The following is a 26239-nucleotide window of genomic DNA, read 5'->3' on the forward strand; positions in this document are numbered from 1 at the left end:
AGGTGGGGAAGACCAGCCTCCACAAGTGACTCACACTTCTAGTGTGCATGGAGTAAAATTTAAATTACACCTAGTACAGGCTCGTTTTAACCTGCCATCTAACCACCTAAATCTATAAATAACAAACCTATAAGTAATGACAAAATGCTGAAGTAAAGTATGAATGTATAGGTAGCATTACAGTCTTCATAGCAACAGAACAAGCCAGTAATTGGGGTAAGGCTACAGAAACCATGGAATATGCCAAAAACAGCCACAGTGGTCTATATTGCAGCATTTTAGCGTGCAGTTAATAAGCAAGCAATCTTCTGCGCATTTCCCATACAATGTGTCTCACTTGACACACTTCTTTCAACTGTTCCCTTTTGTTGTCCAGCCAAGATATTATTATACAGTGATCACCAGGGCTTTTGTATAAATATAAAGTACTGACCTCCCCCCACCAAAACATTCAAAGGACACTGTAATTGGTACAATTTGATCATCATTGTGAGACCAACTGCAAAGAGTATACATAGGTACAATGAGTACTAACTTTTCCATCCCAGTAGTTACCTTTGATGCCAACTTCCTACATCAGATAATCCCCCAATTATTTTTTTACTGTTAATATCCATCTTTCTGCTTCTCTCTCTTCCTAATCCATGCTCTCTTTATCTCCACCTTGTCCCAACTCTATCTGTCTGCTTTATCCTCTCTTCTCCTTAAAATAATTGTAAAAGGAGGTGAGAGCAAAAGAAGACAAATATGAATAGTTATTGTGTTCCTGATCCAACCATCTTCAAGTTGGCCTAAAATCCTGTTTTGGGTTCCAACTCATCAGACAAGGATAACAGCTATATGGTAAGAAATGTCATGCCCACTAGGCAAACAATGTACTGTTACACAAAAAGTATATATTCTGATTTATTTTAATATGTTCATTAATGAAATACAATGAATGCAATGGTTTGAAAGAGAAAGTACAAGATACAGACAATTCCCTTCAAAAAATTAAACTTTAAAATATTATTATGTCTGTAATTGTAGTGTGCATAACAGTAAACTATAAGCTATAACTACCTCTCTTAAGCACACTGATAGCTGTACAGATAGCTAGAACTGGTGGTTCCTAAATATGCTCACTATAGTAATGACAATTTTCCAACACACCAACATCTCTTGTATGATTTTTTTTGTAAGTTCTAAGAGCAGAGTCTCAGCTGTTATTCTTCCAGAACTACATCTGTAACTGTAAACTGAAAAGAGCAAGAGTCCAGTAGCACCTTAAAGACTAACAAAATGTCTGGCAGCATATGAGCTTTCGTGAGCCACAGCTCACTTCAGACAGAATGTGAGTCCACCTGTCTTTAAGTAGAAAAGACTGAGTGTCTGAACTGGGTGTCTGAATTCACTCTTCTCTACTTAAGGACAGATGGACTCACATTCTAGCTGTATCTGAAGAAGTAAGCTGTGACTCATGAAAACTCATATGCTGCCATAAATTTTGTTACTCTTTAAAGTGCTACTGGACTCTTGCTTTTTTCTACTGCTACAGACAAACACGGCTACCCATCGTGATCTATCTCTATGTGACCTGAAAAGCAGACTAAACATATGAATTAAAGTAATGCAGAAGAAACAGCCAAGGCACCATAAGGAACAACACTGATAAATTGTTTGTTTTTTAAATATGGGAAGAAATGTTTTCTAGGAAACTAGTCCACTATCAGAAACTATTCAGGTTTGTGGACATGTTAACAATTTCAGTACACCACCCTTCACACCAGTCATTCAGCGCTGGCTCCCTGGTCCCTCTCCACAGGAATCAAGACCCACCTATTAATCTTCTCTTCAACATTTATTATTTGTATGCTGAATTAATGAAATTTTGAACATGTTCAACTTGTAGTGAGATCCACAGCAGCTCTAAAAGAAGATAATTAAAAGAGACCATTCATTCTACCCAAACAAGATTTACAGAACACAAACTTTACAGGACAATAGTCATACTTTTATGATCATCCAGGATGGGATCAACTATCACCAGCAGATATTGTAATTAGAAAATGGACCAAGATTCTATTAACAAATGAATATTTCCCACATATATCTGAACTGTTATACTGAAAACACAAACACATATACCTTAGACTATGGTTTTGGCAGCTCTTTTTATGTTTATAGATTATGTGAACCTGCAGCACAACATAATTATTGTACAAATAACTGATTTATTGTGATGTAAAGTTTACATTATAGCATAACTGTACTTAGCACGTTAGATTGAAAGTGTGGATTACTTAAAGTTGTAAGTCTTGCTAATTATTCTCACACACCTTCCAAAGAAACTATTACCTCGATCAGCCAAAGTGTTAATTTAATTACGGCTTAAAATAATTAAAGACTGTGTACATCTATATGTATATCTACTTCCAAACATTGTTTTTATCAAGCTTTTCTGAACAATTCCAGAGAACAAACTTCTGGACAAAAAAACCCACCCTTTATTAGAAATTCACTGTCATAAGACATGACAACGAAAATTGATCACATCCTAGGGGGATGGATGGAAACCTCCCTACCAACTATTAGCTCACCTGAGTGATCAGTTACAACTCTCGTACAACTATTTGCTTTTATTTGAGTGGCAGAGGATCAGTTGTCCCCAAGAGAAAGCAACAGTTTGCAAAAAACTCTTGAAAAAGAAAGAAAAGGAGGACTGTACAAAATAGATTACAGCAATCTAATCTCTTTATTCAGGCCAAGGCAAATGGAATCCAATGGGAGTTCTGTTAAGTAACAGTTGCAGAAGGGCTGCTCTGCAATTGGCAGCACTGCAAGACTGCTAAAATATAAAGCCAAGTTTCTACTCCCACGAGGCAAAAGCTCTCTCTCTCATTCAGGATTCTTATATAAACAGAACTTGAATATAGAACCCACATAGCTAATTCACAGCATAAATCAAGGTTATTGGTTTAACCAAACTTACCAATGTTATAAGAAAAGATTTATGATGATTCATTTTTACATTAAGATTATCCTATTGTATATGTGGAAAACCACGAGATAATAAATTATCAAAGGCACCGGGGAGCAACAGTCAATGCTTGCCCCAGACAGGGAAGAGGCAGCATCCCATGAGTGAGTGGGGAGAAGAACTGATTCCCATCCTGAAAGGAGTCAACCCACAAGAAGTGGCCAAAGCAGATGTCAGCCTTCTCTTCCAAAGTGGTAGATGTGGAACAGGAGGAGCTTCATGATGTCAGGAGGAGGGCTGGATCTGGTCACTACCCAAATGGTGAGGGCAGGCAATGACAACCTCTCCTGGAACCAGAGGTGTTTTGTCAGAGAGGTCTTCCAGGGCCCTGGCATCTGCCCAAGCATGCCAATGCATGGATGCCATGTCTTGAGTAAACTTCTGACTCTCCTGAGTATAAAAGCAAGGATTATCCAATTATGCACTTTTTCATCATTAACAGTTGGTCGGAAGGTTTGTTAATTTATGACAAGAGGAAGGCCTTGATTGTCACTTTCTTGCACTTCTACAAATACAGCCAAATGCTGATGAGGGATTCAGCAGTTTATATTGCCTATCAACTAATTTAATTATTATTATTATTTTGTTTGGTATTCCCTCAGTAATCCCCTCTTCCTGTCCTGTGTTTTAACTGTAGTTTTACGTTTTTGTATGGGTATTTTGGCTTGTTTTTAATATTTTCATGATGTGTTTTTGGTTTTAATGGTTTTTATGGCATGTTTTTATTATGCATGTTTTTAATTTGCTAGCCACCTTCGTGCCCGTTGACAGCACAAAGGTTGGATATAAATTTTGTAAATAAATATGAACAACACCCAAGTCCACTTTCATATGTTTAGATTTATGAACATACATCAGCATATTTAAAATAGCTAGAAGCCTATTTCACTGTCTATGTGTATATGTGCGCACATGCACGCAAATGCATTCTTGCAGACCAAAACTATCCATTTTATTCTGAAAGTCCCACTGGGACACAGATGCCACTCCCAATAAGAGTTAATGACAGATAAGGATAACTGTGACAAAAATTATGATTTCTTGGAATCATAGAATCATAGAGTTGGAAGGGGCCATTCAAGCCATGTAGTCCAATCCCCTGCTTAATGCAGGATCAGCCTAGACCATCCCTGACAAGTGTTTGTCCAACCTATGCTTAAAGACTGCCAGTGAGGGGGAGCTCACCACCTCCCTAGGTAGCTGATTCCACTGTCAAACAACTCCTACTGTAAAAAGGTTTTCCCTAATATCCAGCTGGTACCTTTATGCCTGCAATTTAAACCCATTATTGCGAGTCCTATCCTCTGCTGCCCACAGGATTGCCCTCCTCTAGATGCCCTGCCCTCCTCTAGGTGACAGCCCTTCAAATACTTAAAGAGAGCAATCATGTCCCCCCTCAACCTCCTCTTTTCCAGATTAAACATTCCCAACTCCCTCAGCCTTTCCTCATAGGGCTTGGTCTCCAGGCCCCTGATCATCCTTGTTGCTCTCGTATGCACCCGCTCGATTCTGTCCACATCCTTTTTGAAGTGAAGCCTCCAGAACTTCACCCAATCTCCAGGTGCAGCCTGACCAATGAAGTGTACAGTGGAACTATGACATCTTGCAATTTGGATGTTATGCTTCTGTTGATACACTCCAAGATCGCATTAGCTTTTTTTGTCGCTGCATCACAGTGGCTGCTCATACTTAACTTACGGTCCACCCGTACCCCAAGATCTTGTTCACACACACCGCTACCCAGAAATGTATACCTTATCCAGTATGCATGTCCCTTATTTTTGTAACCCAGATGTAGAACTCGGCACTTATCCTTGTTGAATTGCACCTTGTTCACATCCGCCCACTTTTCCAGTGTGTTCAGGTCTCGTTGAATTCTGCCTCTGTCTTCTGGTGTGTTCACTGCTCCTCCCAATTTATTGTCATCTGCAAATTTAATGAGTAGTCCCTCCACACCCTCATCCAGATTATGGAAAAAAATATTGAAAAGTACTGGGCCAGAGTGTGGTCCCCACACTCTATAACTTGTTCCCCAAGGCTGTGCATAAACCACATCACTTCTGAGTTTTTATAAGACTGCAAAATGTTTCTTTTTCAACATTGAATCTGGATTTTCTTTGGCTGTTCTGAGGGCTTTTCCACATGCTTGAGTTACACCTGATTTTCTTGGGAGTCAATCCACAAGCACTGGAATCAGTTTGGGCATGGGTGTTCCACACGTCTGTCCTCCCTGTATATTTTTACTATTTGAATATTATATAAGTTTTATATTTCTTATTTATCCAGTTACAATATTACAAAAGTCTAGATCAGACCATATGTTTTCTTTTTAACTACCCGTCTTCTGGATCATCTGATACAAGCGTCAGTATTTTAAAATAGTTTTCATTAAAGATGCTTTATGTCATTTTACTTTTTGTTCGTGGCCAATGCTAGCCCAGTTTTGTCGGATCTTGGCTGCTAAGAAGGGTCAGGCCCGATTAGTATTTGAATGGGAGTATACCAGAAAGGCCAGGGATGTGACACAGAGGCAGGCAATGGAAAACTACCTCTGTTTATCACTTGCTTTGAAAACCCTAAAGGGTTGCCATATGTCTCCTGTGACTTGATGGCACTTTCCACCATTGCTTTTTGTTCTTAGGTGGCTGTTAATCACCTGAAACCTTTATAGGCTGATCTATAAGTTCATATGAAAAATATGGTGCAGGCCTCTGGGGACAATGTGACTTTAAATGGCAGGTGGGATGCAGATGTTTGTCTCCTCACTTAAAACATATTTAAGAACAGAACACTAAAATTGAATCATTCTTCCATTCATTTATTTTAAAAATGTGCTAAAATGTATATATTTATAAACCACTTATCTCGAAGAAGACTCAGAGCAATGTACAAAACTATGTGTAGCACAAAAACAGTAAGATACATAAACTCCACAGAAATAAAAAGGTGTGCTGGCTTTCTATAAGTAAATATTTTTGACATAGTATAGATTTCAGACACAAATTGGGTATTAGCATTCTGTAGCAGAACAGTCCTAGAGCTTTTTAGAGCTCTCTGAATTCGCCAGCTTTAAATGAAATATGGTGATATACAGCAGGATTTTAAAAAGCCCTGCAGCATGTATACAAGTACTTGCTACCTGTAAAAATGGTTAGAAGGGTATAACTTGGTTTAGGATGGCACTAGTAGAGCCATAACATCATGTTAAATGCTAGAAATCATTTTCACAGCGTATTGTCCCAGACCTGTTCCAAACTCCCATGGGTACTTAAAAATCTCTATCAATAAGCAAATAATAGGATATGTGATACAGATAGAAGTGATATTTTTATTGATTCATATTAAAGGTACTGCACAATACAGAACAGTACTGGAATACATGACCACAGAAGCCAAAATCTTTAGTCCCAAACACTGGAAAGATGAAAAAAAGCCAGCAAGTAACAAAATAATAAACAATCTATGAGATTATGAAAATAAATTATGTTCAAGTGAACACAGGAAGGGAATAGAAATCTTTAATAAACACTGGTACAAGTTTACTGATTTGTACAAAATGGAATACTATTATTATCAAGATAAGTTTCTAAACTATATTAGAAAATAATGCTGTTTCTGTGGAGGTGAACCTTTCAAAAATATGACAAGGGGGAAATACCTGTGCCTTAACAATAATTTCCTAGAACAGTTTAAACTATACTGAACATAATAAACATGATCTACGGTTCTTTCAGGACAAATAGGCTTTGTCTTGTAATAATTCCATGAATACTGCAGTGTTCGTATTGCTGTATGAGAAATAAAGCTAATAACTAGCAAGCAAGAACCAATGCTTAAGAAATGTGTATCTAGCTACACCCCAACTATTTTCCAGAACAACAGTTGTGACCGTTTAAAGAAAGCACACTATTAACCTCTTGCTAAGAAAGAAATGTCATTCCCATTGCATTAAGGTTTATATTCAAATCAATTAGATGTTATAATATTAATGGCATAGAGATGTATAGTTCTTAAAATATTAGCGTATATAAGATTATTTCATTCATATGTATTCAATATAATATCAATACTGACTTAATATAGGTCTATTATAGCACCACAGGTTTCTTGTTACAGAAGCCAAATAGAAAATACTAATAGCCAGCAAACATTAGCAAACTATCAATGGGAGGGGGAATCACATGTTTAGTAGCTCACTGATTAGCTCCACATATTGTTAAAAATGGTTTTCATGTAAGAATTTAGAAACGTTTGAATTTGGAGGTCTGAATTTTAACTAGAATGGGGTGATTATTTTCTCTAGGAGCAAATGCCTGAAAAATATTCTATTGTCTTTGAGGATCCTCCAAAGGTTGAGAAAGAGAATGAGACAGCCCTATATCCACTGTCGGTATAGAAGAACTGACATTTAAGGTCCTTCATTAGACACTTAAAGAGATTTTCTTCAAACTGTATCACTGGATATACTTATTTTAAATTCAGAATACAGGAACTTTAAATCTTAATATCCTTTCATAGAGGCAAACTGCAGTTTTAATACAACATAGAGGTCAATAACCTTTTTGTAGCCACAATGAATAGTTATTTTGGATCCATATGTTTTTCAAGTCATCACAAACAAACTCACACTTTGACAGTGTACAGGAATGCCTCCAAGTCATAAACATGGCTGAATTCCAAATATGAATATTCCTTTTTGGGCTCGCAGAATAGTCCTTTTCTCTGTGTTATTTTACAGAGATTAACTTGTGATATACAGAAGCCAGCTAGGTGTGGTGCTTCATGCAATTATCCTTGGTGATTAACTTCACCACAAAATTAGGCTCTTGCTTATGTAAGACTATTTTTAATAGATATACTTTAATGTCTTGTAAAGAGTTTGAGCTTTGTGAAGAAAGGAATCCATGCCCATGTTATCACTGAAATATTATTCACTTTATAAGTGAAAGCAGCATTCATTTAATGGTCACCTGTCTTTTCTAATATTTTCTATAAGATCTTATATTTAAACTTTCAAATTAAGTCAGTGAGTTGCAGTTTGTCTTTAATTATGAAAACTCTGGCAGAGAGTAAAACCTGAAGTTGGGGTAAAGGGGAGAAACTGAAAAGAAAATGACCATCTTGTTGAGAACTAGGGTGTATTCTTGTGTGTTAACTTTGCACTCAGGAAAAAATAAATCAGTATTTGATCTAGCGGATGGCTCTGATCACAAGCTAAAAAGAAGCAACCATGCAGAAAGGTTATAAGAAGAAATATATGGACTGCAAAGCTCTCTGGGACAATAAAAAAGAAACATTAAAGTGTCTCAAGCTCACACACCAGACCGGATAAAGGAAAAGCCACTATTCAGAGTAAGCACTTTAGGAGGGTCATTTGCTAAACATTCAAAAGAACTGACAAGCATTCAAATTCAGAATCTACACAAGAACTTTATAAACTATGAGAGGATTTTCTCTTCCAGCAGATCTGTTTCTTATAGAGCAAGAACCTCTGTCTTTGGTGTATTAATCCTTTCTGACTGCAGACTGCTGCAGTGAAATACCAACAAAACAAAACAAAACAAAACACACCTTAAGCTCACTTGATTTGGTAAAGAACACCTAACCCATGCCATTCAGTGCTTGGTGTTCAGCCTCTGGACAGCTAGTTGCAACAGAGCTGGTTATAAATGTACTACTGGAAGTTGAAATGGGATGTCTCCTTTACTGTTTACCACATGGAGAGGGTGGCCAACTCTGGAAGGCAAGGGCTCCTCAGCTACAAGGGTTTCTATGATTATGCTGGCTTGTTGGTTTGTTATCAGATGCAGTCAAACAAAAAGCATTAATTAAGTCCTTCAACCCACACGGCTATGGGAGCACCAGACATAAGAAAACAAGCAGCAGGAGATTAAGGTTTCTACTCGGTAAATCTCTTCGCAAGCCAAGGGACACCTTTTTTTTTTTTTGTACAATCTTCTGGAAATCCCTTTTTTGGATTCTTTCCTTGAATGCAGCCAAGACAGCCTGAACCCTAGTTCATATATGCTTATCCTGTAGTCACAATAAGGATTTTGTGCAGCATCCTGAAGGATGTACCCTGAGGCAACCTGCCCTATTTCAGTCATCAGTTTGGGATCTTCCACACCTCCTCATCAACAGAACTGTACATAAGAACATAAGAAAGGCCCTGCTGGATCAGACCAAGGCCCATCAAGTCCAGCAGTCTGTTCACACAGTGGCCAACCAGGTGCCTCTAGGAAGCCACAAACAAGACGACTGCAGCATGAGCCAGATCCTTTGGGCATGTCTGGTGAAAGCTGTGCATGGCCTCTGTGCAAGCTCAGTCTGTTATTTTGCTGCAAGAGCAAATGAATGGAGGAGTTCACCACATGACAGCCTAAACCAGTTGAGACCTCTAGTTTCTTCATATTGGCATAGCTTCTTTCCCTTTATCATCGCAAGGAGCTCCAAAGAATGTTCCAACAAAAGAAGAAATTGTCCCCAAAGGCTGAGGGCCAAGGTCTGTTCTACTATATCTCAGCAAATGGTTTCTCCATGGAGATCACAGCCCTCACCCCAAACTGGACAATGTCCAGCCACCTTTCAGACTGCAGAGCTACTGTAATGAGATGCCCTTAGGCTGTTCTTGATGGTGCTGGAATACTAAACTGAACTATTATGACAGCTTCTACATAGAGGTCCTAGCAAAGTTAACTTTAACAGAGCTGATGCCTCCTAGCTCCACACAAATGCTGCATGAATTCTTCAAGGATCATTTAGAAACTCCAGTCCATCAAAGAGAACAGCTAAAAAAGGTGTCATGGGTACTATTGACTAATCTACCACCAGAATTGGAAAGCAGGCCAACACTGAATCAAACTGGGAATAGTGTTTAGTGATGTAGTGCTACATCATAACCTCTGCATTCAGAATACCTGGAAGGGAATGGTGCAGCCCAGCACCTGTACTAGGGATAATCTAACACCACTTCGTAAAAATCACTAATGATATAGATGATAGAACTTTCCCAAAAACATAAAGCTGAAATGATCTTTGAAGACTGCAATAACACAACTCCTTCAGTCTGTGTTATTAAAAGGCGATCACAAGAAATGGGTGAAAGAATAGCATATATTACTACATAGTCTTTTAATGATCATCTCTGCTCTACTTGAACTTTTTCCATTGCAGATCAATTCTCTGGAATTCTCTGCAGAGCCCGAGAATGCCTAGGCGTAGTTCACCTTGCCAGGTGAAACAGAGTAGAGCCCATTATAAGAACTATTATGAAGATAGAAATGAGAAGCATTTCTTTTTGCCCTTTTAGCAATGATTCCTCCTACATTAGCCTCTGAAATAATTAGTTCCACAAGAGAAAAGCATTGCCAACATTTCTGCTTTTACTGTGAACGTGGCATTTTTAGCATTTTTATATATAAAAACTCAAACCCTGACAGTCCATTAAAAAAAAAATCAGCTTAATTTTTTTTAATGAGATTTACTTTCCTTGCAGGAGGCATCTCATTTCCCAGTTTTCCACTGTTTTAATCTTCCACTAGATTAATCTTTATTAATAAAGCTTCTTTACAATTTAAGAGAGAAGACTGTGACTCACATCTTACTTACATGCTGAAGACTGCTCATACACGCTAAGGACATGCATGCATGGGGGGAGCTAAAGTAACTGGACACTGCCTTTTGTACCTGCTCAGAGGCAGCCTTACCAGGGTTCCCCAAGGCCCTGGTTACATGAGAAGCTGCATTTTATATCTTGAGATGGTGGCACTGAAGAGGAACATGAAAATTTTCTAACAAATCTATTTTCTGATTCTGATTTGCTGAATGAAATATTGTAGTCTGCTCTTTAAAGCACCAGAGTAGTGTTCACATTTACACTGATAGGAACCTCATGCCAGTAGACCATCTTGAAAATCAGAATCCTCTTTCGTAAAGTAACCAAATAACAACTCACAACAACTACTCTGATAAACTGAAGGCTGTTGGAACATCTAAGCAAAACTTACAGAAAAAATACCAATATACAGAGCAGGAGATTTTCTTATTTAGAGACTTCTAAAAGGCATTTTACAGCCTGAATTGGAAGGGCACAGCAAAAATCTCAGCATTCAGCCTGAACTAGTTTGTGGAATAATGAGAACATATATAGATATATATTAATTGATTGCTGAGCAACTTAATTCCTCTGCGAGCAACTGGCTGTGCTAGTTCTGGAGACAATGCCCTAGTACAAATGTATCAAAACCTGACTGGCTTGTACATCACATGAAACATCAAGGCCAGCAGCATTAAAAACTTGTAGTGACTGCGTTCTTCCAGTGTGACTATAGGAACTGGATTTTGTATGTGCATAGTTTGGGAAGAATTCCATATGCCTTTCAATAAATTCAGCCCACTGCGTTACACTATAATGGTTCAGTTATTCATCCCAAAAGTGATGCTAGGAAGGGTTTTTTCTGTTTTAGCTTCCTTAAAATTGACAGTTCTTAAAATTTAGCAACCAGGGGACTTCTATTTTGATTTAAATAGAGTGAAAATCAGTTCAATGTGTCTAAAGTAAGTATGATGACTGTATTAGGGCACTAACTCCCTTTGGTGCTTCTCAGCCAATTAGCATTCCTAGGGCTAAGAGATCCTGGCAATTAATCAGCACATTTTCAGGCTATTCCACTGAGGTTGTGAACACTACTATCTGGAAGCTGTGAACACTACCAGCTGCTGCTCTATGAAGTCCCACCATTTGAAAGAGGAAAAGTTGATTCTGTTTCCTTCCTTTCAGGCAGAGTCCCAGCCCCTGTTCCTGGAAAACTGAGAGGCCTCATTACATTAAAACTTTATTACAGTCCACGACCAGCAAAAACAGGTACAGGGAATAAACAAAACGAATAAGATCAGTATACAACCAAACTCATGTAGCAACTGCCAAAAAACATGGTATATACCAAATAAAAACTGCAGGATAAACATAACCTATAAACCTATAAACAAATTTACAATTTGAAATTCTCCTTGACAAATACTAAAAATTTAAATCCTACCCAGTGAGAGGACTCTGTTTTCACATTATCTTAACACACAGAGAGTGTCTTGGACTCTGGCCTTAAATGAGTTGCAGACACACACACACCCCAAATACCCTAGTAGACCACAGCTTGCCTCCCAGCCTTACTACAATCAGGGACAAACCTGGCATACTAGCAAATCTTCTAATGGCCAGGTGCTAGAACTCCAAGCATCTCCAAATACGAATATCATGATGAGCAATCAGTAACCAAGATCACTTATTACTTGCTTGGTCCTAGTAACTGTATCAAATGTAGGGGATACTTAATGTGTCTGTTCACTGTGTAAAGCCTCTGTGAGGGATTAGACTTGAGTCTAGAACAGGGCTTCTTAAACTTTTTCCACTCGTGACCCCTTTTCGCCCAAGAAATTTTAACACCACCACGGGTATATAGGTATTTAAAATAGGCATACAAATCAAACATTTATTGATAATAAATAATAAAGAAATTTATTTTTAAAAAAATTTAAAAAAATTGTGACCCCCATATTTAGTTACATGACCCCATATGGGGTCACAACCCACAGTTTAAGAAGCTTTGGTCTAGAAGAACTCGCCTGTTGCCTAATTAGCACAACACCCTTTAAAAACTGGCTTTAAAAATATGGCTTTGTTTTACTTCTATTCCAATTTCATTTAAAATTGTAACTGTTAGTTTAACCTTTTTCGTGAATTGTTCACATTTATAGAAACCTTAGCCAATACTGAAATTAACTTTACAATTGTAATGAATGCATTATTTTAGAATATGTTTTTGTAATTAGTATAAGTATCAGACCTACTGATGATCAAATTGTCATTGCAGTTCTAATAAAGTTCGATTATATCACAAAATGTAACCAAATTTTGACTAATCAATTGATTAAACCTTTCTGACAGGTCAAATGCCCAGCCCTACATTTGTTTCCCAATACTGCTTGTATCTCATCCCATCCCAGACTTGTTCAGGTCAATGCTGCCCTCAGTTCTTCTGGGCCACTGATGGACCAGCAGCAGTCCTCAGGAAGAGGGAGGATGCTTGCACGTTCTCTCAAAATGGATGCCAGGTGAAGCAACTCTCTTGTTCCTTGACATTTGAACTAGACTGAAGGAATCCAAGCAAGTAGTTCCAAGGTGCACAATATGAACTGCAGAACTCTCAAGAAAGGAAGGAAGATGGAAGAATACTGTATGGGCCCAAGGAGTATAAAACCAAGAAGGGAGAAGACTGCCAAGGGATGCAGCCCAAATGTAAGCACAAAGAGTCTATATCAGAGAATTGAGCTTAAACAAACAACTCACGTATATTCAAAATTTGATATGACGTGTGGAGCTGCCAAATTCAGACATGGGAAAACAGCCTTTTACCATTCCTCTTTGCAAATTTCAGTTCACATATCATTCAGTTCACTGTAGTGCAATTACATAAAAACAATGCAGCCATAGCTTCCCTCTGGAGAGCCACAGTGGTATAGTGGTTAAGAGCGGTGGACTCTAATCTGGAGAAACGGGTTTGATTCCCCACTTCTCTACATGAGAGGCGGACTCTAATCTGGTGAACTGGTTTGGTTTCCCCACTCCTCCACATGAAGCTAGCTGGGTGACCTTGGGCTTGTCACAATTCTCTCAGAACTCTCTCAGCCCCACCTACCTCACAAGGTGCCTGTTGTGGGGAGAGGAAGGGAAGGTGATTGTGAGCTAGTTTGATTCTCCTTAAAAGGTAGAGAGTCAGCATATAAAAACCAACTCTTCTTCTTCTCTAGTAACACTACTAACTACATCAGTGATACTCAGTTGCTCAGGAGCCACCTGTGGCTGTTCAGAGCAACATCCCCAATGGGGCATCTGCCCCATTTTTCATGAAAGCAGGCAAAGTTATTGCCCAGTGGGGTTTGTGGTTGGCAGGTGGTTCCCAGTTAGTAGAGAGAGAGGTTCTGCTGTCTCTGTTGATCTTGTTGCAACTTATTCAGCAAAAAATTACATTTAGGATATACTGTTGGCATTGTAACTCACAGGATGCATTCCTTATACATATGCTTTGGGCATGTCCAGTGATTCATTTTTTCTGGGAAAAGGTTTTCACTCGTATCAGTTTTGTACAATGTTCATTAATTTTTGAGGATGCTTATGTACTTTTAAACTATCTGCACATCTCTTGAAGGCTAACAAATGGTCAATGAAAATGGACCCTCCGTACCCTTACTACAGCTAAAATGTATTACAACACTGGAGAGATAAATGCCCACCTCCGGTAAATCAATGGACTGAGGACCTTAGAATTTTATCAATATTTCAACTCATGGCATACAGACGACAACTGAGTATGGATTTATTTTTAGATATTGTTAAACCTTTTATGAAAAATATGTATAGATCTGCCACTAGTGTTCTATTTTTGTCTCTACTATATACTTTCCCCCCTTTTCTTCTTTAATTCTATTTGGTTGCTGGATTTTGAGATTTTTTCCCTTTCTTATTCTTTTTTTTTTAAAGAATTTTTTTTTAAGTATAGAGAGAAGTTCTCACCACTCAGTTTCTTGCAATATTAGAATTCAATTTGAAGGGTGCTTTTAATATAGGGAAACATTTATCTTTTAACATCAAGTCTAATAAAGAGTTTGGAGAACTTACAAGTTTGCAGTGTTTTGTGTCGGAAGTCTGACCTGCAAGCCCTTCCCCTCATCCCAGATACAGAAGGGCTTATGGTTCAACATTTAATATTAATACTTTTATCTTACTGTATATGTGGTTTGGGAGGATCGCACATAGAATACTGTAGTCATGTAGCTCTTTTGGTTGAAGGTAATTGCAAATGTGACTCTCCACAAGCCATGAAGTAAGTATCCTATATACTCTGCACCTAAGGCACAATGCCAAAATACTCTCACTGAGATCAATGGGACGTGCTTAACTTTGGTTGAACTTGCATTGTGACTGAAGCCTTTGCCTTTACACATACAAGTTACTGTGCACACATCAAAGCAGTTAGTGCCTTGCAAGCTCTCACATTTTATTTTCTGTCCTTATAGTCCACCCTTCTCACTGAGATTCAAAGTGGATTATATTGTAAATCGATCGATACAATCAATACGATGAGATGGCTAATAAGCCATGTTCTAGAACTACAGAAATCTGAATAAGCGCAGCGTATTAGATATGATACAGAGTGCAGATACAATGCAAAAAAAAAAAGGTTGGATATCAGTGGTAAACAATGGAGTGAAAAGAGAGTACCGTATATACTCGCGTATAAGCCGATCCGCTTATAAGCCGAGGTGCCTAATTTCACCCCAAAAATGGGGGGAAATTAGGCACCCGAGTATAAGCCGAGGGTCGGCTTATACAACCCCCGGGTCGCCCTCCCGCCAGGCCTCCCGGGCCCTCCCACCCCACCACGACCCCAGTGCCACCCTGGGGGGGACGGGGAAGAGCCCCTGAACCCCCTACTTACCGGGAGAGGTGGCGATCAGCTGGCGGCAGCGCCCCCCCCCCCGGCGTGCAGGAGGCTGCGCAGGCCGCTCCTGGCCCGGGGGAAGGCGCGCTGGAGGCGGCGGCAGCCCCCCCCCGGTGCGGAGGCCCAGCAGGCCGCTCCTGGCCCGGGGGAAGGCGCGCTGAAGGCGGGGGCCCCGACCGCGGGCCCCTGGGCGCGCAGGAGGCCCAGCAGGCCGCCCCTGGCCCGGGGGAAGGCACGCTGGAGGCGGCGGTGGCAGCAAGTTTCCCCCTCCCTCCACCTATCGTATTGACCCGCGTATAGGCCGAGTTGGGATTTTTCAGCCCTTTTTTTTGGGCTGAAAAACTCGGCCTATACGCGAGTATATACGGTAATACATACATACATAGCATAACTTGGAAAACATATGAGTGGCTTTATGATATCATGTGATGGATCTGTTGGTAAGAAACCCTCTGAAGAAACAGGACAAATTTATCTTTGCCATCTGAAGTCTGTCTGTATTCCTGCCTTTCAAAAGGGGAGAACTTTGTGGCTTTATGTCACAGCCCTAGTATTTATATATGTGCTCTTTCTTCTAAACAATGCAATTGTAGCTTCAAAGACTGCCAGCATGTAGTCAAACTGATTCACAGTTCTATTTCTCTTCTGGTCTTCATTCTCTACTACTACTTCTACCAAATGAAAGGTTGCATTAGATCAGATAAAAGAGTGAATAGGTAAACGAGTAATTTACAAAATTTCCAAATCTTTGCCAAGACCACTCTGAGATATTTTAAAAACTTCAACAGACATGGATAAGGATTCCTACTGAAAAATTAATTATACCTTATTAAAGAACAAATTTTTTAAACTCACCTAACAAAGCAAGTTTACCAGATGTGACTAAATGATATTTACTGTTCATTACACTCTACACATTTAAATGTATGCCTTAAATTTACAGCTGGGTCCTTTTCTCATTTGCAATCCTCTTTACCTTTAACCTACACATTCAAAAACATATTTTAATGTTTTAGTAGCACGTTATCTGTTAATTCTAGCTCTCACACTCCATGAGAATACAGGTTAGCTGGGTACAGACAGAAGACTTGGGTAGAACTAGATATTCTGAAGGAAACACGTTTGTCAACCCCACCTTTCTCTTATAATGCTAATTTGGGATCATGACACTCCCATAACCCCCTCCCCTGCTTGTCAAATGCTCCCCCTGAAATTCCCTCCTCCACAAACCATTCACTTTATCCCCACCCCCAGCTACCCTGAAACCAGAAGAAAATCCAGCTGAGACAGAAAAAGACAGTGCTGGATTGGGAGGAGAAGGGCATCTGTGAGAGGAGACTGGTGAATACAGGAGGTGTTAAGCACCTACTTTCACCTACTTATTTTCCCTCATCCAAACATCCCTGTTATATCAGCAAACAAGACTTTGGAATAAAGTCTAGTTCTAGGCTTATACATTTATTTAACTGTCATCATAAGTCTCAATGCAAAAAGCAGACTATAACTGAAAACAATTATTGTGGTATTAATAATAATAACAGCTATAACAACAACAATAGTTTTCTAGCATAGATGACTGAAGGCAAACAGAGACAACAGGAATATCACATCTGGCTATCATTTAAATTATCATCATGTGAACCCACCCAAAACCTAATGTTTCCCTCCACTTTATTGTGTTTGACTAACCATGCTTGTTACATAGAAACAGAAATTAATCTAGTAAAAATACAGAAACCAAAGAGTTGACCTAGATTTACTTCCAAGTTTATGCATTGACTTTATAAGACCAAAATATATTTCAGAGTGTTTGGTTTATGATGGGCATAAACATTCTTGGTACTCCTAGCTGCATTAACAATTCAGCTGGCAAGATGGGAAACAGCCAAAGATGGTCTGGCACCTCTGAAATTCAAACACCCAAATTTAACAAATAGTTTTCTACATGGAAATCAGACAGGAAATTCACCACAGTTCTTCCAATTCAACTGCTATCCTGTTGTTAAAATGCTTTGCACTGTTGTCCTACATTTCACAGCAAACAATGTTTCTTTTAAGACTGATTTAATTCCTACCTGAGATGCACTCTAAACAGGATCTCTTCTGTTTCCCTTGTTACTATTTTGACAGCAACCACACAAAAAGTTTCTAGATTAAAGCTGTGAATTTCCTGAGAATACTGGAAAACGTGGTCCACACCGTCTACAGATTGATTTGAAGAAAGCACCTACATGAACAGTTGCTTCAGTTTTATTTGTTGTCTTGTGATCACCATGCACAATTCTGAATCACAGAGTATCATTAAGACTGGAGGAGGGCGAATGTTATCCCTATTTTCAAAAAAGGGAGGAGAGATGACGCAGGAAACTAAAGGCCAGTCAGTTTGACCTCTATCCCAGAAACGTTACTGGAGCAAATATTAAAGAGATCAATCTGCGAGCATGTGAAGGACAACTTGGTGAGGAAGTCAGCAAGGATTTGCCCCCAACAGGTCCTGCCAGACTAACCTTGTTTCCTTCTTTGATCAAGTGGCAAGCTTACTAGATCGAGGGAATGCGGTTGATCTTGTTTACCTGGATTTCAGTAAGGCTTCTGACAGGGTTCCCCATGATGTTCTGATGGGTAAACTAGATGACTGTGGACTGGACTTTAGGATAGTTAGGTGGATAGGGAACTGGTTGGAAAACCGTACTCAAAGAGTAGTTGTCAATGGCTTTTCATCTGAATGGAGAAAGGTGTCCAGTGGGGTACCACAGGGTTTGGTTCTGGGCCCAGTATTTTTCAATAGTTTAATAAATCTGAATGAGGGTGTGGAGGGACAACTCATTAAATTTGCAGATGACACCAAATTGGGAGGAGCACCGAACACACCGGGAGATAGAATTCAACGAGATCTGAACACAGTGGAAAAGTGGGCAGATACGAACAAGATGCAATTTGACAAGGATAAGCACAGAGTTCTGCATAGAATCACAGAATCATAGTGTTGGCAGGGACCACCAAGGTTATCTAGTCCAACCCCCTGCACAATTCAGGAAATTCACAATTCCCTCCCCCTCACCCCCAGTGACCCCTACTTCATCCCCAGAAGATGACCAAAATGCCCTGGGTAACATATGGGTAACAAAAATGAAGATCACACATACTGGATGGGGGATACACTTATGGGTAGCACTGTGGTGTGAACAGGATCTTGGGGTATGGGTGGACTGTAAGTTAAATATGAGCAGCCAATGTGATGCAGTGATAAAAAAGGCTAGCCAATGGAAACAACAGTTTCATTTATTTATTTATAAATGACTATGGAAGATAAACAACAAGATCTCTACTGTAAATTAAAATGTTTCAATTCCATGTAAACTAACTGATTACTTTGACGTGAACATAGTTGAGAAGAGAAAGGAAATGTGGCAGGACCAAAGGAAACAAGAGTCTTGAATATTTCAAGTATCTTAACAAGTGATACACAGGGATTTTCTTTCTTTCTTCATGGATCTGCAAATATTTGACAGACATTGTTTTAAAAGGTATATACCAAGATCCCCACTCTGAATAACTGTTTTAAAAACAACACAGGGCAGACTGGAAACAAACTCTTTTGCAAAGTTATGGGTTATCCAGAGTGCAGTCTGAACAATTACAAAACAAGCCCTGCAGGTGTGAAAAGCTGTTAAAGCTTATTTAATATTCCACAGATTTCTACTCAAGTGATCCTTGAAGGAGTCTTGCATAATTTCTGCTACTGTATTTATCCAAGTGTAAATACTGTATCAGAAACAGACCATGCAGTAAAATGAACATGCCACCTCAAAAAATGAAAAGGTGAAATATCTATATGTTCATGGAACTTATTGCAAATGATACAACTGGAACAGCAATTTGTTCAAATGCAATGTTTCCTCTGCTCTCCTTGCCAACCAAGCAAGCTGTATACAGCCACACTTCCAAAGAAATCAAAAAAAGATGATGCCCTGGGAGTGGAAGGAGTTAAGAGAAGAATCTATAAAATTATATTGATAAATATTTAAAGGGCAGTGGCTTCCAACTGATATGGTTGTGATTAAATGGTCTCATAAAAATAGTCTATGCCCATGGCAGTAGGATGTGGACTTAAGCACATCCTGTTGGAAGCCATTTCTTGAAGATTTTTCAGGACATGGTGAATCATTATCAGAATGCGTGTGAAAGCATTCATAAGGCTATTTGATCTATAGACAGCATGGACAGCAAACCTATACAACTACAAGAATTTTCTTGGAAACAGGTTGCAGCAAACAGGCAGTTCACTGGTTTCCAAAGATAGGTCCACATTGCCCTTTAAATATTTATCAATATAATGACCAAAAGAAGCTCAGTGACATATTCTATAAATGTTTCAAGCACAGCTCAGAGCCAAAAAAAAAAGTGCAGGAAAACAAAAAGGAATGGGTCCTTTCTGATGATATAGCAGCTGACCATTTTCTACTGAAGAACTCAGTTGCTGGACAAGTGGACTACTGATTTGCATTCAGGAGACAGTTCATCTATCTTTCAAGTTTGGACACAGTATGGAGAAACACAAAATATCATCGGTCCAATACTGTCTTCTTAGCACCTGATTTTCAGAATTTATACCAATATAATTAACATTGATCAATCACACCAGAACTTGTTACAGTAGAAAGTTAATCCCAGGGAAGGAATTATGCAAATATTTCATAATACTGCAAAGCAACATATTTGGAGCTCTCAATGCAAACTGAAACTATTGGGGAGAAAGATGGATTTTAATCAAAAGTAGTTGTTTCGGAGCCAAGTTGCTTTTATGATAGTATTTAAAGGTTAACTACTACTGCCTACAGAGTTCAAGACAATATGTACATCCCTGGATAACAATATTCCCCTATACATTTAATATTATCACTCATGTCACCCTATTAAATCCATCAATACTATCCAATATCTCAGCAGACTCTTACACTCAACTGTCTTTCCAGGCTGCCCTGGCTTCTGAACTGAAACTGTTTTTAAGATTATCTTATCATCCCATTTATTTATCCCATACTGAATTTAACCTTCAGACTGCTTTAGCATCATCTACATTTTTACATATCACAGAATAGCTTTAGAAACAGCACACTTGTTTATACCATTAGGCCCAGCTTTTTATCTGATTGATCATACTGACCATTGTCTTTCACGTTTCACAGCATAGAGAATCAGAATTTACAGCATGATTTTGGAAATGAAGGCTGGGTTCATACACCCAGCAATGACTGTGTGTACACTGCTATGCCATCTTCACCCCTATGGCCATGTCATATTGAGGAGGCATGCTGATGCCTCCACAGATGTGCTGTGAATGACTGCTATGATTTCCATGATGGCAATGGCATTTTTGAATATGTTAGTGCATACTAACAGTCCATCAACACTAATGAACCTCATGTGTGGATCTGAGAGTACTCCCACACATTTCATATACATCAACACTTTAAAGTCAGGCCATGTGGCACCCCCAGCATGTTTTCTGTAATCTTCTCTATGCAGTTACAAATAACAAAAATATATCTGCTGGTAGTATGGAAGAAGGGTATTAAGGTGGCCATACAGTTTCCTCTTGCATACAAAACAGCACTCCACAAAGTGACAAATGACGCCTGAAATTATTTCAACTGCTTTTCACATGGCAAGGACTTCATTCACTTGTAGTTCCACTGAAGTCAATGATACTCTACCTGCATAAATCCAAACAGCCCAAATTAAAACCCCAGACACCCCATTCACAAGGGCTGTGATATGAGCTCTGGCTTCCACCAAAGCAACACCTTCTGAACAGTATGCCACAGTTTTAGTTTAGTTGACAGCAGGTGTATTTATAACTTTTTCCAGCTGACAAATGTACCCTGCTTAATAAAACGATCACTTAATACATAAACACCACATACATACAAAGTGGAGGTCTCTAATCAAACACACACTGAAGTGTTGAATAATGTTCCTTACTACATGAGTAACAGAAGTCTTCAGAAGATGCCTTTCAAATTAAAAAATAGAATAAAAATATGTAACTGGAATATAGCACCAATAGTATTCATCCAAAATACAAAATACTTTAAGTGACAGATAACTCCTATTAGAATTTTTTTATTAAATATGGCATACTTAGAAGTGCAATCGAGTCAAAACTTTGCCTCCAAACCTTTCCTGCATCTGGCTTACCTTTATATAAGTTCAAGTTATCAATGAACAAGCATAAACCTGGCACAAGACCAGAAACCTCAAATAGCTGCTGACTTGAACACACAAAAGTAATGTTTCTCAACATAACCTTGTTCAAGAGGCACGTTCAGTAGTCATCCTTTTACTTCCTACAGAAAAAAGGTATTTTTAAGAAGGAGATACTGAAAAATCCATTCCTTTATCCAGGAGTGTTTCTCTCACTCCAGAAAACTGCATATTAATAGTACATCACATCCACATCTAACAGACTTGCTGCCAATTCAAACCCCAAAGACTGGTTCTGTGTCATTTGCCAAGAACTGACATAAGGCATCATATAGCTAACATTCAATGTTCTCCCAGGGTGTGGGTCAGAAAATCTGCACAATGGGGCCACATAGGGCTGAGGAACCTCCATGTTTGCAGTAAAAATTTTTTTAAAAACTGGGAAAAGCAGGGAGTTAAAAAAAAAAAAGTAAAAAAAGAGTCTCCTGTGCACAGCCACTTGAAAAAACCCAAAATGCTACAGTAACCCCCCCCCCCAAATGGCAACCAACACTGTTTCACCCTTCCTTCCAGGAGATAAAGAAAAGGACAGCCCAGAACTTTTCGCCCTCAATACCATTTTTCTATATGAAGGAGCCTCTATCTGCAATCTGAAGTTATGACCTCTCTGCAACATAAGCATTTACTTCCTTATAACTGTAAGAAGCAGATGCATGAATCTGAAGCCATGCCTGGGGGGGGTTGGTTCTGCTGCATATCTAAAACAGAAAGCTCACCTTATTATGTTCATATATGTATGGAATTCTGAGCGTATCCATAGCTCTGATCATAGATTGCATTGCTGTGAATATATTCTGATACACCAGCTTTGTGAACCCTCTTTTGTCTTCATCAGAGTATCCTGATCCATGGATGATTCTCATCTGTTTAATAAATGTGCTTTTACCACTTTCTCCCGTACCTGCAAAACATTAAAAAGACAAATGTATCATTAGGCCACAATATTCACAGAAAACGTAGCTCTTGCACAGGTTCATTTCAACCTTTTGCTTTTACGGTTATACTGGGTTTAAGTATTAATTCAAATCTAACAACTATTTTATATTGTGTTCCAACCCCTACATTTATATGGGCGAGATCTCAAGTGAACCAAGAAAACCACCGTGCACAATACCAGTTGCTAAGGAATGAGCGCACAATGAACATCCTGCTGCTCCACTCTAGGTAAGTTTACATGCAGTATCTACAAACTGCCTTTGAGCAGAGAAAAACAAATTAGCTTACTTCAGAAATTTTAATATAGTGTATGTGATGGAGAGAGAGAGAGAGAGAGAGAGAGAGAGAATGAGAATATGTTTCCAGTCACCCTTATGTTCCATTCTGGATGCTGTCGTGCACACTGTCCCTATGTCAATCTAAATCTGCCTAAGTTAGAGTACATTCTTAAAAAGCTGTACATTCCATTTTCTTCCTGACCTATGGTGCTGTCGTCCTGTTCCCTAAACAGACAGCCCTAAAGAATACAGGCAAAGTTGTGCTCCAATGGCTTTATCACCCAACAGGCTGAACCACACAAGGTATCTTATCTAGTTTAATGTTACAAGTAATTGGGCAGCCAGTGATAGGGACCCACAAGAAGGATAACTAATGGTAGGAAGTACTGGTGCAAATCTGAGTTTGCCATTATCAGAAAGGTGGGTGATATCATAACCTAGCTTACCTGGAGTAAAGAAAGCAGTACAACTGAAGAACAGAGAATGTCTTTGTCTACTCTCCCACTGCCATCTTATTTCTTCCCTAAGCATTTTCCCTTACAGGAAATTTATGTTGTACTTAAGGTACAGTTGGAAATGGGACAGGAACAGTTTATTGAGAAAGCAATTTTGTTAAAATAGAGTATTTCAGTACCTATATAGTTCTAGCTCTAGAATGCAATAATTTTATTTATTTCCAAAATTTGTATCCTACCCTTTTGCTCTTACAAGGGCCACCAAAGCAGTTAACAATTTAAAACATACACGATTCAAGTACATTTTAAAACCATTAAAATCATCCCCCCAAAAAACATATAATTAAACAATTAAAAACTGAATTAATATATACAAAATAGAGTTAAAACTCATACAAAACATACAAACATTGGGTAGGAAGGAGGGATCATTGAGGTAATACCAAATAATGCAAAAAAAAAAAAAGTCTTCACCCACTGGCAGAAGATGGCAACAGAAGGGGAAAGACATATCTCCCTGGGGAGCGAGTTCCAGAGCTTTAGTGCCCTGATCAAGAATGCCCACTTCCAGGTTGCCACCTGCCTAAACTAAGAAGGTGGGGCACCCAAAAAAGGGCAGCTGAACATGACCATTCCAAAATAGTCTTCAGACAACAGTTCAGGGTTTCTACAGCCTCTTTGGGATTAGCTGGAAGCATGAGATAGAGCTATCATCTGCATATTGGTGGAAACCCAGCCCAAATCTCCAGATGACCTCACTTAGCAGTTTCATATACATGTTAAAGAACATAGGGGACAAGATGGAACCTTGCACAATCCCATAGGCCAAACGTCAAGAGTCTGAGCAGCAGTCTCCCAACACCACCTTTAGAAACCTACCCTCCTGGTAGGACCAGAACCACAGCAGAATGGTGCCTTCCAAACCCAATCCAGATAGATGATTTAGAAGGAAACCATGATCGATCATACTGAAAGCCACTTAGAGGTGCACTCCCTCTGCCCGTGTCCTGGCGCAAGTCATCCACCATGGTTTCAGACCCATAACCAGACCTAAACCAAGACTGGAAGCGGTCTAAACAATTTGTCTCAACCAGGAAAACCTGGTGTTGTCCAGCCACCACCCATTCAATCACTTTGCTCACAAATGGAACATTTGAGAATGGTTGATAATTATGAAGATCTCCTGGATCCAGGGTAGGCTTCGTTAAGAAGTGGACACACCACAGTCTGTTTCAAGGGTGGAATAACCATCTCCTCTCTTAACTTTCTCTCAAATTCATACCCTTCAATTTTTAGAAGATAAATATACGAGCTCTGGAGAAGGCATATCAGCAGTTGCCTTTATAGATCTTAAATCAGCATTTGATACCATCTCTAGGCCCTGATTATGGGAAAAGCTAAATAAATATGGCATTGAATCTTGCCTCCTTTATCTAATACAACAGCTTTATAGCTGTCCAACTGCCTGGGTCAGGTGCAGGGAGTTTGGCCAGTTATTTGGGATACTTCCCCTAGACTAAGGTGTTAAACAGGGGTATATTCTTGCATCCCTGCTGTTTAATTTATACATAAATGATCTTAGACTTTGTCTTTTGAGGAATGATTGCCATCTTCCGTATTTGTCCAATTGCGAAATCCCTATTCTTTTATATGCAGATGATGCAGTGCTGGTGTCCAGATCAGTTGTGGGGCTCCGCAAATTGATTAAAATTTTTGAGGCATACTGTAACCATGAAGGTCTGTCTATTAATGTAACAAAATCTAAAGTTCTGATATTTAATAAAGAAGGAAAATCTTCAGATGGCATATAGCAGGCCAATCTATGGAACAAGTTACTCAATACAAATACTTGGGAATCCCTTTTAATGCAACCCTCACATGGAAATCACATATGGACCAGGTGGGGAATAATGCTTTGATGTCGGAAGGACAATTGTAAAATACTTTTATACAGCAGGAGGCAAATTTGTCTCTTCAGCTTTAAAGATATATAATGCCAAGGTCTCAAGCCAGTTTTAGCATGGTGCAGAAATTTGTATTGGTGCTGTCTCTGAGAGGATGGACTGCATTCAGCATAACTTTTTCTGACGCTTACTGGCTATTCCTAGATGTGTCTCGAGCATAGCGATTAGAGCTGAATTGGGTGAATCATCAATGGAGGCTAAAGCATGGATAAAGGCATTCCTTTGGAAAATTAAGATCTTAAAATCTGTGGGGAGGCCTACTTTACTTGGACTTGTACAGGCAGATGCTCACATTAATTAGCCAATGGAATTATTTATTGGAAAAGAAATGAAATGTCTAGGAATTACAAATGACATGGTAAAGACTACAGAGACCATGGAAATAGCTAGACTAATCAAAATGTGGGTAAAGGAATTGGACTCTAATAGTACATTTGTTAGGGCTTGTAGGGTATGCTGGGCTTCCTTTTCTGAGTACTGCCAATGCAACTGCCAAAGTATTTCTGTCACCTGACAATACCAAAGCTCAGAAGAGCTTTATTTAAATCATTCTCTGGCAAGAATGAATGCCCTTCCTTTGGTAGTTTTGGAATTTAAAAAGTGTCATACTCAAAGAGAACATGTAGATGCTCACATGATAAAGTTGAAACTTTTGAACATATGATCATGGAGTGTCCTATATTTAATGAGCTGAGGGCTAGTTTAATTACTCTTTCATTTAAAAATATGGAAATGTCCAATGAGGCATCTGGCAGTACGAGGGTGCAGGTGATGTGGCTACTAACAGATACAAATGATTATGTTACTCTGTTTGTGGCAAAAT

General features: G+C 39.0%; 1 protein-coding gene across 1 annotated transcript in view; it reads right to left on the minus strand.

Annotated features, from left to right (window-relative positions):
• Positions 1-26239, minus strand: part of LOC130476109 (guanine nucleotide-binding protein G(q) subunit alpha) — a 126904-nt gene that overhangs the window by 51598 nt on the left and 49067 nt on the right. Inside the window, exon 2 of the mRNA XM_056847972.1 lies at positions 22500-22684. Coding sequence (XP_056703950.1) covers positions 22500-22684 — 185 coding nt within the window. The remainder of the gene's footprint in view (positions 1-22499; positions 22685-26239) is intronic.

The sequence above is a fragment of the Euleptes europaea genome, chromosome 4 (assembly GCF_029931775.1).
Source record: "Euleptes europaea isolate rEulEur1 chromosome 4, rEulEur1.hap1, whole genome shotgun sequence".
Taxonomy (NCBI): Eukaryota; Metazoa; Chordata; class Lepidosauria; order Squamata; family Sphaerodactylidae; genus Euleptes; species Euleptes europaea.